The 17,732-nt window shown below is 37.4% G+C and overlaps 1 protein-coding gene across 1 annotated transcript in view; it reads left to right on the plus strand.

The window, feature by feature from the left end:
- The window catches only part of IQCM (IQ motif containing M), a 333,482-nt gene that overhangs the window by 242,617 nt on the left and 73,133 nt on the right, over positions 1–17,732 (plus strand). Inside the window, 1 exon segment of the mRNA XM_053743531.1 lies at positions 14,519–14,680. Coding sequence (XP_053599506.1) covers positions 14,519–14,680 — 162 coding nt within the window.

Here is a 17,732-nt window from a genome sequence, read left to right on the forward strand (position 1 = left end):
TGTTAACATTTGTAAATAAATTGAGCCAGGAAATTGGACATTCGTTAAATTAGTAATTCTTCCACTTATTAATTAGCTTGTACCCAACCATGTTTCATAAAGAATTCAGATTAATATTAACTTTTCTATAAGCAGTAAGCAGACTTTGAATTATAGACCTCTTTACTGGTATTGAGAAATCTAAGTTGGCCTGGTAAATGAATTTCAAAAGGCTGGAGAATGGTTTACTCTTAAAAGACAGCACTTGGAGTTCCCGTCGTGGCGCAGTGGTTAACGAATCCGACTAGGAGCCATGAGGTTGCGGGTTCGGTCCCTGCCCTTGCTCAGTGGGTTGATGATCCGGCGTTGCCATGAGCTGTGGTGTAGGTTGCAGACACGGCTCAGATCCCGCGTTGCTGTGGCTCTGGCGTAGGCCGGTGGCTGTGGCTCCGATTCAACCCCTAGCCTGGGAACCTCCATATGCCGAGGGAGCAGCCCAAGAAATAGCAACAACAACAACAACAACAACAAAAAGACAAAAGACAAAAAAAAAAAGACAGCACTTATTGTTTAAAAAAATTCATACCAAATAATTTGCCAAGTGAATTCTACTTGGTATTTGCTATGCAGCGGGAAAATCCATCAGCAAAGATTCTGGTTTTTTTTTTTTTTTTTTTTTTTTTTTTTTTGCTGTATGAGGTAGCATGGTATTAGTTTTGTCTCTAGAATTTAGAGAAATCCCAAGTACATAAAAGGAATGGTAAATCTTTGCATTTTTTGAGAATATTTTTTACACACAGGCTAATCTAATTGTTGAGTAAAAGTACTGAGCTAAGCCTGTTATAGTCAACTGTCAATTATTGTAGTTTTTTTGGCTAAGGAACATAATATGGGACTGTAATACTTACAGTATTGAATTGTGTAATTAACTCCAAATTTCCTCCCACTATACCCTTTAAAACTCATATTACTAAGGAATAGCCTAAAGATTATTGAATTTCCCCCAACCTTTGAGGATATATATATACACATATAGGAAAACATATACATATAGGAAAATAACCAAAGGATGGCAATATGTGGCAAGAAAGACAAGGGGATCAGGTAATCCAGATTTAACAATTTAGAATAGTTATATTTAGTTGGAATTTTTATGCTTCCAACCTAAGAGGTAACTTTATTAAAATACTCTTTCAAACTAAGGGAAAGGAAATATCTTTTGAATTATGTATGGTGAGCCCAATAAAAACTGCCACCGTGCTCTTAAGTTTTAAGAATTTTTTATGCTATTCTATTTCTTTCCAAGGGAGAGCATTTTAACTAAGGTGAGAGGAGCATTTGTCTTTAGTCTGTCAGAAGAAAGTCATGTTAATGGATTTAATCTGGCTATCCTGAGGCTCAGACCTTCAGAGAAAAATGAAGGGCATATTTTAAAAATAGAGTACTTCAAATTAATCATAATACTCCAATCATTTCTGAGACAATGTTTGCATTACTTCCAGTGCACAGGCACACTCACACACAAACACACGCATATTGGCTTTTATTTTTTGCTTCCAGTTATTTGTGATTTAAAACATTTTTTTTTTGTCTTTTTTGTTATTGTTGTTGTTGCTATTTCTTGGGCCGCTCCCGCGGCATATGGAGGTTCCCAGGCTAGGGGTTGAATCGGAGCCACAGCCACCGGCCTACGCCAGAGCCACAGCAACGCAGGATCCAAGCCGCGTCTGCAACCTACACCACAGCTCAGGGCAACGCCGGATCGTTAACCCACTGAGCAAGGGCAGGGACCGAACCCGCAACCTCATGGTTCCTAGTCGGATTTGTTAACCACTGCGCCACGACGGGAACTCCTGATTTAAAAGATTTTTGAATCATACTTGTTCTAGTATGTTTTGCAGTGTGTTATCTAGTATTCCAGCAATTTTTCTTATCTATAGAATGACTATTAATTTTTATATGATAAAATAATTTATCATCTGTACTTTACCCTCCTAAATTATAATAATTTTCAGATTGTCTTGAGCTTTTACGTACCTAATTATTTTGCCTGAAAATGATGTGATTTTTTTCATAACTGGACACCTATCATTTAGGATATAATTTTAAAATTATTTTTCTTGACTTTTGCACTAGCTAGAACTTACAAGACACTAGATAGTAATAATGATGATGAACATTTTTCTCACTAATTTTAATAATAATGCTCTTATGTACTACTGATACTTGTTTTTAAGTAGTACCCTTCTCTTCCTAGTTTACTAGATAACTTTATGAAGAGGTTATTTTTTCTTAGTTTTATTAAATATTTTGTGACAACATTTGAGACAATTTAAATTTTATTTGACCTATTGCATTCCCAGCTTAAATATTGTTCCTCATTATGTACTATTATTATAGTATGCTCTTGGCTTTTTCATATTATTATTTTATTTAACATTTTTAGATATAAAGTCATTTTAATTGTTGTTTTTAATAACAAAGATGGTTTTTTTTAAAAACAAATTTATCATTCCACACTTCTTTAGCAGTTTATTATAAGTTTTAACATCCTTTTTTTTTTTAATTAGGTTTTTAGGAAAAAAGAAAATGCTCCTCATAAGGAATCTTTATAATTATGTCAAAATTAACCAAAATTATTTGTGTTTTATGTAGCTACATGGCTTATTTATGTATAGTAACATGTTCTGTGTTTTTGTCTAAATTCCCATGAAGACAAAAAAAGGGAAAAGTCTTACCTTGCTTTATCTGATGCTTGAAAATGTATTTAATTTGCTTATAAGTCTAAAAGACAAAAACATCAACATAGAAATAGAAATAAATATTAGCATATTTCTTTATGAACTTCCTACTTATTCCCTTGAAGAAATAAACCTCTTAAAATAACTGTACATTGATTATTGAACAATCAAGTGGTTTCAATCCCATCATTTTCTATTTTGTAGTAGAAATTGGATATATATGTATTCATGACACAGTATTCCCACATTTAACCTTCGAATTACATGATAGGGAACATTCTGGTGAAATGTACAATATGTGCGTGTCTTCATGAAATGAGGGGATATGAAAGTAGTAATATTTGCTGTTTTAACAACTTTAAAATTAATATTGCTATACTTTAACAAATTTTAATTAATTCATGACATCTTAGAGTCTTTACTCTGAATCAAGTGTTAATGAACATTTTTGCTCTTAAGTTAAACAGTGTTGGTATTTAATTGTAATATAGGAGATCAGTGTTCTTTGCATTTATTTTTAACAATTATATCATCCAGTGGCATATTGTTTAACTGCTTCCTTAACCATTTTGCCCTTTGGTTTTGATTTTTAATATTTTGCTCTTTCATCAGTGATCTTTAAGATCTCATATTTCAGTTTAAGATAAATTAAATGTAAGAAAGTTTCATTAATTTAGGAACGGGGATGCTTTAGATTCCCTTTCCCTTTTTCAAGACGTATGTAATTTTTTATATTGATAAATGGGTATTCTTTTAAATTTACTAATGAATAGAGAAAGCTTAGATTAAAATGGCATGACAAAAAAGCATGGCATTCATCTAATTCAAATCAAAGAAAATGAATGCAACATAAAGTGCTCTAACATAGTGACAAGATATTAAAGGGACCATATTTAGAAATTGGTCATTTACACTGGATTATAGATTATTTGACCACCAATTTGAACTCACATTAGATAGCCCCATGCTGGAAACCTCATTTGACTGGTCAGTGGTCCATGAGAAATAAATTAATAAATATTTATTAAGTATCTTAGTAAATATTCACAATGGAAAGAAATCTCCATGATGTCACCCTTGTTTTTAGCCTCTGTGAATTTTGTGTTCATGTGAAGACGATAAAGTGTATTTTTACCTGGGTGATAAATTTGGTTACATAATAGTACACTGGGAAAAGGGAAAGGATTAGGCTATTTCTACCCATACTTATAAATAGTTCTTAATAATTGACTTCAATAATAAGGTCTTCTTTTCTGGCTTAATAACCACAGGTCACTAGTAAAGCTTTGTTAGCTTTAACTAATTGTCCCTGATACACTTAGGACTGGTCATGAACTTAACAATTTACATATGAGCTCTTTTTAAGTAATGAGTCTATGCTGACAGGCCCCTTAGGAAGAGATTGACACTTTCAAAAACCCTAGCAACTCAAGTTTCTCATCATTCAATATAAAGTACATTTCCTTTGTGTAGTGTGTACACAACTGAGACTGTGTTGCTCATGGTTTTTAGGGCATGGTTATTTTAGTTAAAATATCCTTTAATAATGATTTTTAGAAAGGAACAATTGTGATAAAAGATGCTTTTTTATCATTTCTATTGATAATATAAAGCTGACAACTTTGTTTTCTAATTCTAAATTTTAAATACATGATTTTTATTTTTAAAAATAGCTGCTTCGTTTATTATTTTTAATAGTAAATATTTTCCATTTTTATTTGATCTAAGAATGATCTGCCATCAAGTGTGTTATTGACTACTTATACTCTATTGTAGTTTCTTGGGGGTTGTAGGAGAATAACAATCATGCATATGAGGTGTGAGTTGGAAAATTTTAGAGTAACAGCTATTCCTTATACATTTCTGTATTTTGAAAATTTCCTGCCATGAACACATAATGCTTTTAAAACCATGAAAAAAGTTTAAAATAACCATGGAACCCAAATATTTGCCAAGCAAAAATAAGTCAGTATGATTTCGTTTATAATGTTTTATTTTTAAATCACTGTGATTGTTGAACTACATGTCTGGGAACCACTGCCTTAAATAATCAAATTTAGACCCTGTAGGAGAGCAATGAACATTTAATAGTAGAGTGCCCTGTGTTGGGGAAGAAGGGAAGGGTATCCCTGGGGCCTCTGAACACTCACCACCTACTCTGAATACTAAGCAAAATATCCTCACTTACCTCAGAGGCAGGGGGAACTAGAAGTGGCCACAGATGTACCACTGCAGGGTTTTATTCTGACTTGCATCCTTAGCAAACTAAGAGGGTTATAATCAGTTGATCAGTGGTTTTGACCTGAGGGATTGTCAATACCTTCTACAAAATAAGTTCTTACAGAGAAGACTCACAGCAGAAAACTGCCTAGAAAGAGCTGCGAGCTGCTGCTTTTGTGAGAGAAACCATAATGCTGATTTAGCAGACTGTGTGGGGACAGTTGAAGGATTTAGAATGATTGCAAGACTTTAAAGGGAGAGACCACCAGGTGACCAGAAACCTGTGAGGTCCTAACAATTCCATTGATACCAGGAACAATGTGTTTAATATGATGTGGCATCCTGGTTGAAAGGACAGGATTTGGAGTGAGACTAAAACTAGATCCTGGCTTTACCATTTACTAACTGGGAGGCCATGAAAATGCTCTGTTAACCCCTCTGTGCCTCTGTATCTTGCGCTATATATGGGTATGACAATACTGAACTCATAGGATTGTCAGTAAGTCAAACATACATGATTTTAGGATTAAGTTAGGTAATGCTGGAGTCCTCTTGTGGCTTAGCAGGTTAAGGATCCAGCATTGTCAATACAGTGGCTTGAGTCACTGCTGTGGTGCAGGGTCCATCCCTGGCCCAGCAACTTCCACATGCTGCAGGTGTGGCCAGAAAAAATATTAGCTAACATATATAACTTCCTTAACACATTGCCTACTATATACTAAGCTCCCAATGAATACTCCAAATTGTTGTATTTATTTGTTAATTAAAAAGCCTTTTTTGACACTTTGTAAGTGTCAAGCACAGGGCTAGGTACTAGGAGATTTAGTGGACCTTGCCTGCCTGTGACTGATAGTCTTGTGAGAGAGACATCTTAAATAATAGAAGAAATAATATAATAATAATATAAATAATATAATAAATAGTATCACTAAATTTCAGTAAGCACAATGGTGGAAAGTATATCATCTCAGAGCCGTAACTCTGAGATGATGTAATTTGGAGGCTTGATCTAGTTTGATGAGAGTCACAGGAGTCTTTGAGAAGAGATGTGCAGGTGGTGCAGAAGTTGATGAGGCAATGGGGGACATACCAAGTAGACAGAACATCTTATGCAAAGTTTCTGAAATAGGAGGATACAAGGTTTATGAAACTGGAAGAAAGCCAAGGTTGCTAGAGTAGAGATGGAGGAGGAGGCAGGGGCCAGAATGTTCAAAATTACCATAGCCAAGCAATGCATACAACCTAAATGTCCATTGACAGATGAATAGATTAAGAAGATGTGGTACATATACACAGCCATATAAAGGAACAAAAGAGTGCCTAAATGTCTCTAAAACTGAGCTACATCTTACAATCAAGAGTATACCAAGGTTAGGTTTCCAGTTCTTTATTGGCATATAAACTAATGGTGTCATCAACATCTGTAATGTCTCAGATTCAACAGCATATGCTGCTTATTGTCATTGCTATAATAGTAACAAGGAAGATGTCGACTAAAAAAATATGCACAGCCCACAAGTTGATTTTTTATTGTGTGAACAAAATTGTGGACCTAAGCCTGGGAGGCAGCCTCTCAGGTAACCCAGAGAAAACTGCTCTGAGGAGGTGAGGAGGGAGCCAGGCTAGAGGAGTTTTCCAACCAAGGGCAGATAGTTGGAACAAAAGATTGCTGTTAATAAAAACAAACAAACAAACAAACAAAAAAACAAGGTATCTCAAGTTAAGGGATTTAGTGCTTTTCTGTGTATATGGAAGATGCAAGGGTCTGGGCTCACTGAAATCATTCCTTTGATCTGCACCTCAGCTATCTGGGGCCAGTATCCTGTGCTTTCACATCGTGAGGGTTCACCATTGGAGTGGCTGCAGTCAGATGGCTGCTGGATCTTATTCTTTGTTTCCTTCCTGAGGTCCCTCAGGGCTCACCAGTGACAAAGGTGGCTGCAATTGCTGATGATTATAAAGTCCTTTGTTTACGGATAGGGCAGGCGATATTTTATGTCTTAAAGACCACCACAGCATCAATTGTAGCCCACGAATACCAATTAACCAAAAACTTCTGATCAGTATCCAGTAGGAACCACTGACCCTTAGAATATCCAAAATCATATAGGAATAACCAGAAAGGGCAATGACTTCAGGATGACTGTTCAGCTTTCCCTCACCCATCCAGAGGACAAGCAAAATGGGGAAGGAGACAGGAAACTGCCATTATTACCTACATAGGATAGAGTCTGTACCACCATCTGTTAGATGGAGAGCATAATAAAAACAGTAATAACACTTAACAAAATAGTGCCAGTAAAAGACTAGGTGTTCTTCTAAAGACAGCACTCTAATGTAAACAGTTTTGCCATGATACTGAGCTGGAGAAAAGTTAGTTAACTTGCTTCAGGTCATACAACTCATAAATGGCAGATCCAGGTTCATGCCCAAGCAGTGGTCAGCTCTAGAGCCTCTGCCTTGAGCACAAGAGCTACTTTTTTTTTTCTTTTTAGGGCCACACCTGTTGCATATGGAAGTTCCCAGGCCAGGGGTGGAATTGGAGCTGCAGCTGCCAGCCTACACCACAGCCACAGCAACCCCCTATCACAGCTGCATCTGTGACCTACACCAAAGCTTGGGACAACACTGGATCCTTAACCCACTGAGTGAGGCCAGGGATTAAGCCTGCATCCTCATGGACACTATATCGGATTCTTAACCTGCTTCACTGCCATTGGAACTCCTACTTCTAATGCAGATAATCTAGGAAAAATAGAGAGTTATAGAAATTTTGTGTTGGCTTTTGCCCCAAACCAGACCTCAACACATCTATCTAAGATCTTCAGAGTTTTACAATGTAAATGGCTCAGGGAAGAAGGAATAAGGAAGAACTCTTAATCTTTTAAGTTCTGAAAACAGCATTATTACATATAAATCCAATGTGGCAATATTGACTTATCAGTATATTAAAAGGAAGGTCCTCTGTAAATAACAAGTTAATATCAGCAAGTGAAGTTTCTATCTTGAGATGACATATGTAATCAAACAAAAAGTAGAGGGCATATGTTTACAAGCTATATGTTTTCTAAACTGGAAAGTGCCTCTTTGTAGTCTTTGATATGATGAAGGAAGGTACAGTTATTCCAAAATCATTATGCCTTTTTATATAGAAGCTCCAAGGCTCCGCTTGTATTACCTGATGGCAAATGGTGAAATTAACAAGCCTCTTGAGCTAAAAACCTTCAATGGTGATACCATGTTAGCCTGGCAAGTTCAACTTTCCACAGACTTTGTGTATTTCTTCATAGTCTTCAATCAGGATAAGCCAGGAAGAGCTGATGGCAGTTCTACATTCACCAGTGCTTAGATTTTAGTGTAGGCATTTCATTTTGCCCCCAGTAGGAACATTTGCCTTGATGGAAAATTAAATGCTTTATTCAGACTAGTAAGTATAACCCTATTAAATAATCTAAACTCTTGTTTAGATTATTACTAAACCTCTTGTTTAAGCTAAATGAATTTTATAAATCTTGGGGAAGAGAGAAACTGTAAGTGCAATTTGGACCCTTACACTAAATAGGCTGCTATTTAAAAATCTATTATTGCTAGATAATGATAGATTTCAAAGAGAAAAAACTCTCATCTATTGTGTTTCCTTATTTTGTATGTGATGGAAAATTTCGGGATTGTATTTAATTTCGCCTGTGGTTTTTCGTGATGTTGCATCCTTAGCCTCCTTCACAGCTCGAAGACCCCTCTGCTGCCTGAGGAGCTCCCCTGCTCAGCTTCTTGAACAAGTAGGACCTGAGTTAGAAAGTAAAGCAAGGTTTACTCTTTGGCACTGATTTGTAATAGTCTTGGCTTCCTTTCTTGTGTTGATAGATGAGAAAGAATTTAGAATTAGATACATGAAATACATCTAATATCGGTTCATATATTCTGAGCACATATGAAGACATCTGCTTTTTTTCATTAGAAGGGAATAATTTTGAATTTCTCCTCTTAAAAAGAGGCATAAAACACCCTAAATGTTTACAATAAAAAGTGCAGTAACTTATTATGTCCTAATTCTCTCATAGTTTTGTTGTTGTTGTTTGTTTAAGAGCCAGTGGCTTTATCAGCTGTGTTGGATAAGAGCAGTATGGATGTTCGTACTTTTTATTTTAATACTTTCCATTACTTTTCTTTTTTAAAAAAATTTATTTGTTATTCTTATTTCTGCCAACACACTTTTTTCCCCCACTGTACAGCATGGGGATCCAGTTACGCATACATGTATACATAATTTTTTCTCCCATTATTGTGCTGCATTGTAAGTATCTAGACATAGTTCTCAGTGCCACACAGCAGAATCTCATTGCTAATCCATCCCAAAGGCAATAATTTGCATCCTTTAACCCCAAGTTCTCCAACCACCCCACTCCCTCCCCCTCCTCCTGGGCAACCACAAGTCTATTCTCCAAGGCCATGATTTTCTTTTCTGTGGGAAGGTTCATTTGTGCTGTATATTAGGTTCCAGATATAAGTTATATCATAGGGTATTTGTCTTTCTCTTTCTGACTTACTTCACTCAGTATGAGAGTCTCTAGTTCCATTCATGTTGCTACAAATGGCATTATTTTGTTCTTTTTTATGGCTGAGTAGTATTTCATTGTGTATATATTACTACACCTTCCTAATCCAGTTGTCTCTCCATGGACATTTGGGTTGTATCCATGTCTTGGCTGTTGTGAATACAGCTGCAATGAACATGCGGGTTCATGTGTCTTTTTTAAGTAGAGTTTTCTCTGGATATATGCCCAAGAGTGGGACTGATGGATCATATGGTAGTTCTATGTATAGTTTTCTAAGGTACCTCCATAGTGTTTGTACCAGCTTACATTCCCACCAACAGTGCAAGAGGGTTCCCTTTTCTCTACACCCCCTCCAGCACTTGTTATTTGTAGACTTACTAATGATGGCCATTCTGACTGGTGTGAGGTGGTATCTAGTGGTAGTTTTGATTTGCATTTCTTTAATAATCAGTGATGTTGAGCATTTTTTCTTGTTAGCCTTATGGGGGTTCCCTTTAATTGACACTTTGCTTTTCTCTTGCTGCCTTTAGAATCCTCTTTTTCATTAACTTTTGCCATTTTTATCATAATATGTCTTGGTGGGGTCTATTTGGGTTCAACTTGAAGAAAATATATTTGAAGAAATTATCTTAAACTCAGGATCCTTTAGATTTGGCAAGTTTCCAGCGATAATTTCTTCAAATATATTTTCAATTCTGTTTTCTTTTTCTTCTCCTTCTGGAATTCCTATGATGCGTAGATTGGCCCATTTTATTTTATCTCATAGGTCTCTTATATTGCTCTCATCTTTTTTCATTTTGTTTTCTATCTGCTTTCCTGATTTGTTGATTCCCATTATTCTATCTTCCACATCACTAATTTGTTCCTCTGCATTATTCATTCTGGTTTTTACTGTCCTTAACTCAGTTTGTATCTCTGCAAATGAATTTTCTAGTTTTTCTTGGGTCCTCGTTATATTTTCTAGTTCCTTTCTGAGAGAATCTGTGTTACTGTTCATATCTTAATTCTTTCAGACTTTTCACTATCTCCCTTTTGAACTCCAAGTCTGTCAGACTGCAGAGGTCAGTTTAATTGTTGACTGCTTTAGGTGAGTTCTCCTGTTGCTGTAACTGAGAATGGTTTCTGTGCTTCTTCATCTTGCTTGTGTTTTTCTTTTTCGTGGTGGAGGTGCACTCCCCGTGGTGGATAGGGTTTGCCCTTGTGCTGCTGCAGAGTGCTTCCAGAGGGCTGGTGGTGTTGCTTTGAGTAAGCTGTGCCTTTCGCGAGGGTGAGCGGGGCTAGCCGGGTCACTCTGCAGCAAAGGGCACTTCCCAAGGGCAGGCGGGGCTATCCAGGATGCTCTGAGGCAGCTGAGCACTTGTGGAGGACAGGCGGTGCTGGCTGGCTTTCTCTGCGGGAGTGGAGTGCTTTCAGAGGGTGGGCAGGGCTAGCCGGGTTACTCTGAGGCAAAGGAGCACTTCCCGAGGGCGGGCAGGACTGGCAGGTGCGCACCAAAGTGGAGGTGCACTTTCCGTGACCAGGCAGGGCTTACCCTGGCACTCCCGGGCTGCGGAGCTCTTCCTGAGGGCGGGTTGTGCTGTCTGGCTTGTTCCGCAGGAGTGAAGTGCTTCTCGAGGATGGGCGGGGCTAGCTGGGTCAATCCAAGGCAAAGGAGCACTTCCCAAGGGCTGGTGGTTCCTGTGGGTTTGTTCTGCAGGAGTGGAATGCTTCCTGTGTGCAAGCAGGCAGGGCTGGGGAAAGCAGCATTGGTGGTTGGCTTCCCTCCGGTGGTGGGGCCAGTCCAACGGGTTGGCAGGCTGCTTCTGACCAGGCCTGGGTTGGGTGGGGGGAGGGGGGATGCACTGGGAATCTCTGCACTCTGCTTGCTGGCTGGCAAGCACGCACACTGGGGTACAAGGTGTGTTCTATGGCGCCCGCCCCTCCTCCCCTCCCTTCCCCAACACTGGCACCTTGTCTGTCCTGCGGCTCCAGACCTTCTCCCAGGTTCCCTGTGTTGCGGCTTTCCACTCCCTCCACCCCCATGTACCGCTTCCTAGTCCCTTAGGCTGTCTTCACATCGCAAACCCCAGCCTGTTCCTAGGGACTAACCTCTGGAGCCTAGGTATTGGTGCCCAGTCCCCATCCGAGCGTCTCAGTCTTTGGTGTCTGTGCCAGTGGTTCAAATGATCTGTGTGGCTGTCACTCTGCTTTTCAGTTCTCAGACCTGCTGCTGCTGCACTTTTCTCCATGTCTGGAGATCCCTCTGGCTAGACTGATCTTTCCATCAGGTGACTTCCCAGGGTGTGGGTTCTCTTTCTCCTTCACAGTTCCCTCTTGGGAGTGCCAGTCTGGTCCTGATTCCACTTCTCTCTCTCCTCTTTTCTCTTGTTTTACCCAGTTTATGTCAAGAGATTCTTGCCATTTTTGGAGGTTTAAATTCTTCTGCCAGCATTCAGTTGCTGTTCTGTGTGAGTCGTTTTTCGTGTAGATGTGTTTTTTTGTTGTGTTTGTGGGAGAGGGCCAGCACGTTCCCCCTACTCTTCCACCATCTTGCCTCCTCCCATCTCATAGTTTTTATTATTGAAGTAATACTAGATAGAAACTAATAACCCACTCATGTAGTACTAGTAGACATGAGGATATAAATTTTTATGTATCTTTTATATTACTTAATCCTAACAATAACCCTACGAGGTCAGTATTATCACTGGGAGATAAATTGAATTTGTCTAATATTTCAGAGCTTGTTAGTGGGTTCAAGAATTAGAGCCCAGGTTTGTTTGTGTCAATAAGGGTATAATTAGAAAATAAAACTACACTGTAATTTGAGCAGAAAAAGTTTAATATAAATAGTTATTAACTATGATCGCAGTTAGAGTAACTATGATTGGCTGCTAAGGGGAAAAAGAACCCTAAAGAATTGATGGAGTTCCCATCATGGCTCAGTGGTTAACGAATCCGACTAGGAGCCATGGGTTAAGGATCCGGCGTTTCCATAAGCTGTGGTGTAGGTTGCAGATGTGGCTCAGATCCTGTGGCTCTGGTGTAGGCTGGCGGCTACAGCTCAGATTAGACCCCTAGCCTGGGAATCTCCATATGCCGAGGGAGCGGCCCTGGAGATATAGGGAGGGGTGATGCTCACCCTAGGTCAGAGGCAGAGCACTTAACACATTTTAAGGACCACCCCTGATTCCCTCCCTTCCTCCTGGCTTCTGAATCTTCTTGGAGAGGACATAGCTGTGACCCAGTGGGTGACAGAGACATTCACTGAAGTAGGATACTAGTGGAACTCACTGAAAAGCTACTTTCTAGTGTTCTGGGGAAACTGCCTATAAGGAGGTGTTTCAATGTGGAACCCATTGGAACCCATTCAAGGGAAGGTGGTTCCTCATGGAACTTGCTATCAAACTTCCAGTGTGTATGTGAGGGCTTCCGTAAGATGCCAGGCAACATGGCCCAGAAGGTGACCTGTATTGTCGGTCACTATGTACTGTAGGCAGCATCAGAGAAGAGCCCCCAGAACCAGGAAGAGCCCCTTTATCCTTGTTCCCTATATTAACCTCTATGGAGGATGCTTAAAATTTTGCCTTATGGCAAGGGAGAGATGTTGTAGTCTCACAGTAGGAAAATGAAGGGTGGAATTAGAGAAAGGCAATAAATTGCTATCTGGCACACTACACACCACCGAATCTACTCTGCTAATCATTTAATCATTGTGTCACATTGTCTTATACTTTACCGCAAAGTATGGTATTTAACAAAATAAATGGAAAGAAAGGAAGGAAGGTAGGTAGTAGGATGGAAAAGAAAGACAATGTAAATTCTGACATATCAGAATCTCTCTTTGTTTTGGAATGTTTCTAGGAAGGGTCACTTGGAGTTAATTGCTCAGGAGACTGCCTTATTGAATTTTAGGACTTTTTTTTTTTTTTTGTCTTTTTGCTATTTCTTTGGGCCGCTCCCGCGGCATATGGAGGTTCCCAGGCTAGGGGTCAAATCGGAGCCGCAGCCACTGGCCTACGCCAGAGCCACAGCAACGGGGGATCCGAGCCGCGTCTGCAACCTACACCACAGCTCACGGCAACGCCGGATCATTAACCCACTGAGCAAGGGCAGGGACCGAACCTGCAACCTCATGGTTCCTAGTCGGATTCATTAACCACTGCGCCACGACGGGAACTCCGAATTTTAGGACTTTGACTTATCAACCAAAAACTGAAAACACAAATTGGAGGCCCAAGGACCATAACTGAAAAATTTTCCCTCTAAAATTCAAATTAGTTTTTATTTCCATCTTCCTCATCTGCTAGTTAATGCAGGTCATGTTCACCTGACAAGCATTTGTTTACTAATAAGAGCTTCTCCTCAGATAATACAAATCCTAATTTTCACCGTTTATAGACTGCAAGGTACAGGCAAATTACTTCATTTTTTTGTGCCCCAAATTCCTCATGCAAAATGGAGATAATAACAGTATCTACCTTACAGATATGTTATGAAATTTAAATGTATTAATGTTCTCAAGCACTTGGAACACTTTCTTGCATATAGTAAGTGCTTATAAATGTTTGTAAATATATTATTACATTTTCTTTAAGATTATAGCCTAAGACTATTTATTCTATCAGTAGCTCCAGTATATGGAACTCTACATGTACTCAACACTTTTGTCATATAATTCTGATTTCATTGTTTAATGGCCATTAAAAATATATGATTATGTTATGGTATGTACAATGTGAATGCTGTCAGTTGGTTATCTTACTTTTTTCTATAGCTATTAAGAACACTGCTTTACACTGATAGCATTTGAAGAGTAAGCAAAGCCCTTATTCCTTAATTTTTGCTAGGAATTATCTGAATAGTAAGATTTTTGGTGAAATATTTTTGGCTAAAGAAAACTGCATTGTCACTATAACCATTAGCACTTAAATTATTCAATAGTTTTTAATTTGCATTCCCTTAAACACATTAGAAGTTTTGTAAAAATGTCTAAAAATAAAAAAAATTATGTTCTTTCCCTCTTTTTTTTTTCTTTTATAGAAGACCATCAAAAACACTCTAATATTATCACCAAGTCCAAAGCAATTGAAATGCTGTTTACACTTTACCCTCCTCAAGGTGCCCATGTGCAGAATAATATGTGGCTTAGGTCAACTTGGCTAAAACCCATAGTCAATGGGGAAGAAGGCTATAAATATATAGGTAAGATGCTGAACCTTATTATTTCCTGTAATGATAAGGAAGAAATGACCTTGCACTTTCTATGACTCTTACCCATCACTCAGATAATGTGGAATGATACATAGGCCCTATAGGATAGTCACTTTAGTTCTTAAGTATTATGCTTGCAATTTTAAAAATGGCTCTTTTGTACTTTGGCGACTCCAGGATAATAGAAACATACTGTGTTTATCCATTCAGCTGATGATTGACATTTGTGTTGTTTGTTGTTATTTTTGGAAGTGATACCACAAGGAAAGGTGCTATGAACATTTATGTACAGGACTGTGTATAGACATATGTTGCATTTCTCTGGACTAAACTGTTTTCCAAAGTTATTATACCATTTCATCTCCCCCATCAGCAGAAACATGAAGTTGCATTTGTTCCATAGCTGTATCAATACTCAGTGTAATCAGTTTTTTCTATTTTAGCCATTCTAGTAGTTAACATACTCATTGGGATTCCATTGCGGTTTTAGTTTGCATTTCTCTAGTAAATAATGATATACAGCATATTTTCATGTATTTGTAATTTGTGTATCTTTGGTGAAATGTCTCTTTAAATTTGGGGCTATATATATATATATATAGTTATTAAGTGATGAGAGTCTTTTAGATATTCTGAATATAAGTCATTTAACATATATATATATGCTTTGCAATATTTTCTCCAACTCTGTGGCTTGTCTTTTCTTTCTTTTAATAATACTTTTGAAGAGCAGAAATTTTAAATTCTGATGAAGTCCAGTTTACTGCTATATTCTTTTATAACTCATACCTTTATTGTCATATCCAAGAAATATTAGTTAGACCTCTAGTCACAAAATTTTCTTCTAGAAATTCTATAGTTTTAGGTTTCATATTTCAATGTATGATTTATTTTGAGTTATATTCTGCACATGGCTAAAGGTACAGGTTGAGTAATTTCCTTTTTTTAACATATTGATATTCAAATGTGCTAGCACTATTTGTTGAAAAGACTATTCTTCTATGAATTAACCTTGTATTTTGGAGAATCAAACAGCCAAAGAAAATACATAGATAGAAATAAGCACATAAAAATATGACCAATATTATTAGCCATTAGGAAAATACAAATAAAAGCCATAATGTCACTTCACTATTCATCTATTATAATTACTAAAATAAAGTTTAAAAATCAGACAATATCGAGTCTGGTAAGAATGTGTAATAACTGGAAAACTCATATATCACTGGTGGAAATGCTAAATCCTTTACCTTCTTATAAATTAATATACTCTAATCATAAAACCTAGACATCCTACTCCTAGGTATTTACCCAAGAGGAATGAAAATATTTGTTAATACAAAAACCTATGTTGGAATGTATATAGCAACTTTAATCATAATTGACAAGAGCTGGAACAACTTTGGCTAAGTTTCAAAAGAATTATTTTTGGGGAGTTCCTGTTGTGGCTCAGTGGGTTAAGGACCCTTTGTTGTCTCTGTGAGGATGCGGGTTCCATCCCCGGCCTGGCTCAGTGGGTTAAGGATCCAGCATTGCCTCAAGCTGTGGTATAGATTGCAGATATGACTCAGATCTGGTGTTGCCATGGCTGTGGCGTAGGCCCCATCTGCAGCTCTGATTTGACCCCTAGCCTGGGAACTTTCATGTGTGGCCATAAAGAGGAAAAAAAAGAATTCTTTTTTTTTCTGAGGTCAGAGAGAAAAACAGAATACAAGATTATAATTCCATTTATATAAAAGTTGAGAAGCTGCAAACAAAATAGGCCTGTGATAGAATCAGACCCGTGGTTACCTGGGATGGAGTTGGGGAATAGAAACGAAATATGATGGATGACAATTTGGGGGGTTATAGAAATGTTTATTAACTTGATTGTGGTAATGGGTTATGGTTCCATGGATGTAAACATAAGTCAAAATTCATCAAATTATATATTTTAAATATGTGTAGTTTTTCATTTACACTTACATAAAAATAGAGTTGAAAATATAAATTTAAAGAACCAAGACAGTGAAAAATGCAGAATGTTGCCTTTGGGATGTCAGCAATGGGATCATTCTGTGTAGCACTGGGAACTCTGTCTAGTCACTTATGATGGAACACATGTGAGAAAAAAGAATATATATATATATATATGTGTGTGTGTGTGTGTGTGTGTGTAAGTGGGTCACCATGCTGTAGAGAAAAAAATATATATGTGTATATAAATAAATGATAAAAAAAGAAATTTGTATTTTGGTAATATTTTTGAAGAATGACTTCTCCTGTAAGTTTTAAAATTGTCATATTAGAAATTATCTACAGAGAGTCACAAATTTAATGCAGTCTCATTGGGCTTGTGTATATAAAGGTGCATTTAACTGCTCAGTTCTGTTAGTCTGGAAGAAGAATATGGAAAGAAAGAGGGAAAAATTATGAAAAAAAGAAAGTTAAAGGCTTTCGGTTCTATAAAATTAATCAAGACTTGGATTGCAATTAATTTTCTCTATGCAATTCCCCCCCAAAAGTTAACATACCATTCTAAAAAATTTGTGTTCATTCTTTAGACCCCATTTGTGAATATTTGCTTCAAATAAAACAAAGAGGAAGGAAATATGTAAGTGGCCTTATAAGTTAAGGACTCCATCTTCTGAGGTTTTATACTTCCTTTCCTCTTTTTAGTAAGTGACCAGGGCCTTGCATCTTTTTGAATTACAGTTGTTATTAAATTAATTGACAGAGTTTACAGCACTTGCCTTGAAAAAGATTAGTCTGTTACAGACGTGCTTTCTGATGCTCAGTAGCTCCTTGACTGTAAACATGTTAGGAAAGATAGCTCTGGGAATTTATTATGTGGTGCAACATTAATACTCCACAATGTTTATTGATTTCACTCTGTAGATTTAGAGATGTATCATCAGCAAGAACTGAAGAGTAGTTAATAGAGTTACTGAATGCTCTATGAATGGCATAGGTTGCTAACAAATTATGTAGTATTATTACTCTAAAAATACTCTAAAAATACATACTCTAAAAATACTTGCCATGTTCATATTTTAGATCCTAG

Source organism: Phacochoerus africanus, chromosome 10, assembly GCF_016906955.1.
Source record: "Phacochoerus africanus isolate WHEZ1 chromosome 10, ROS_Pafr_v1, whole genome shotgun sequence".
In the NCBI taxonomy this organism is placed as follows: domain Eukaryota; kingdom Metazoa; phylum Chordata; class Mammalia; order Artiodactyla; family Suidae; genus Phacochoerus; species Phacochoerus africanus.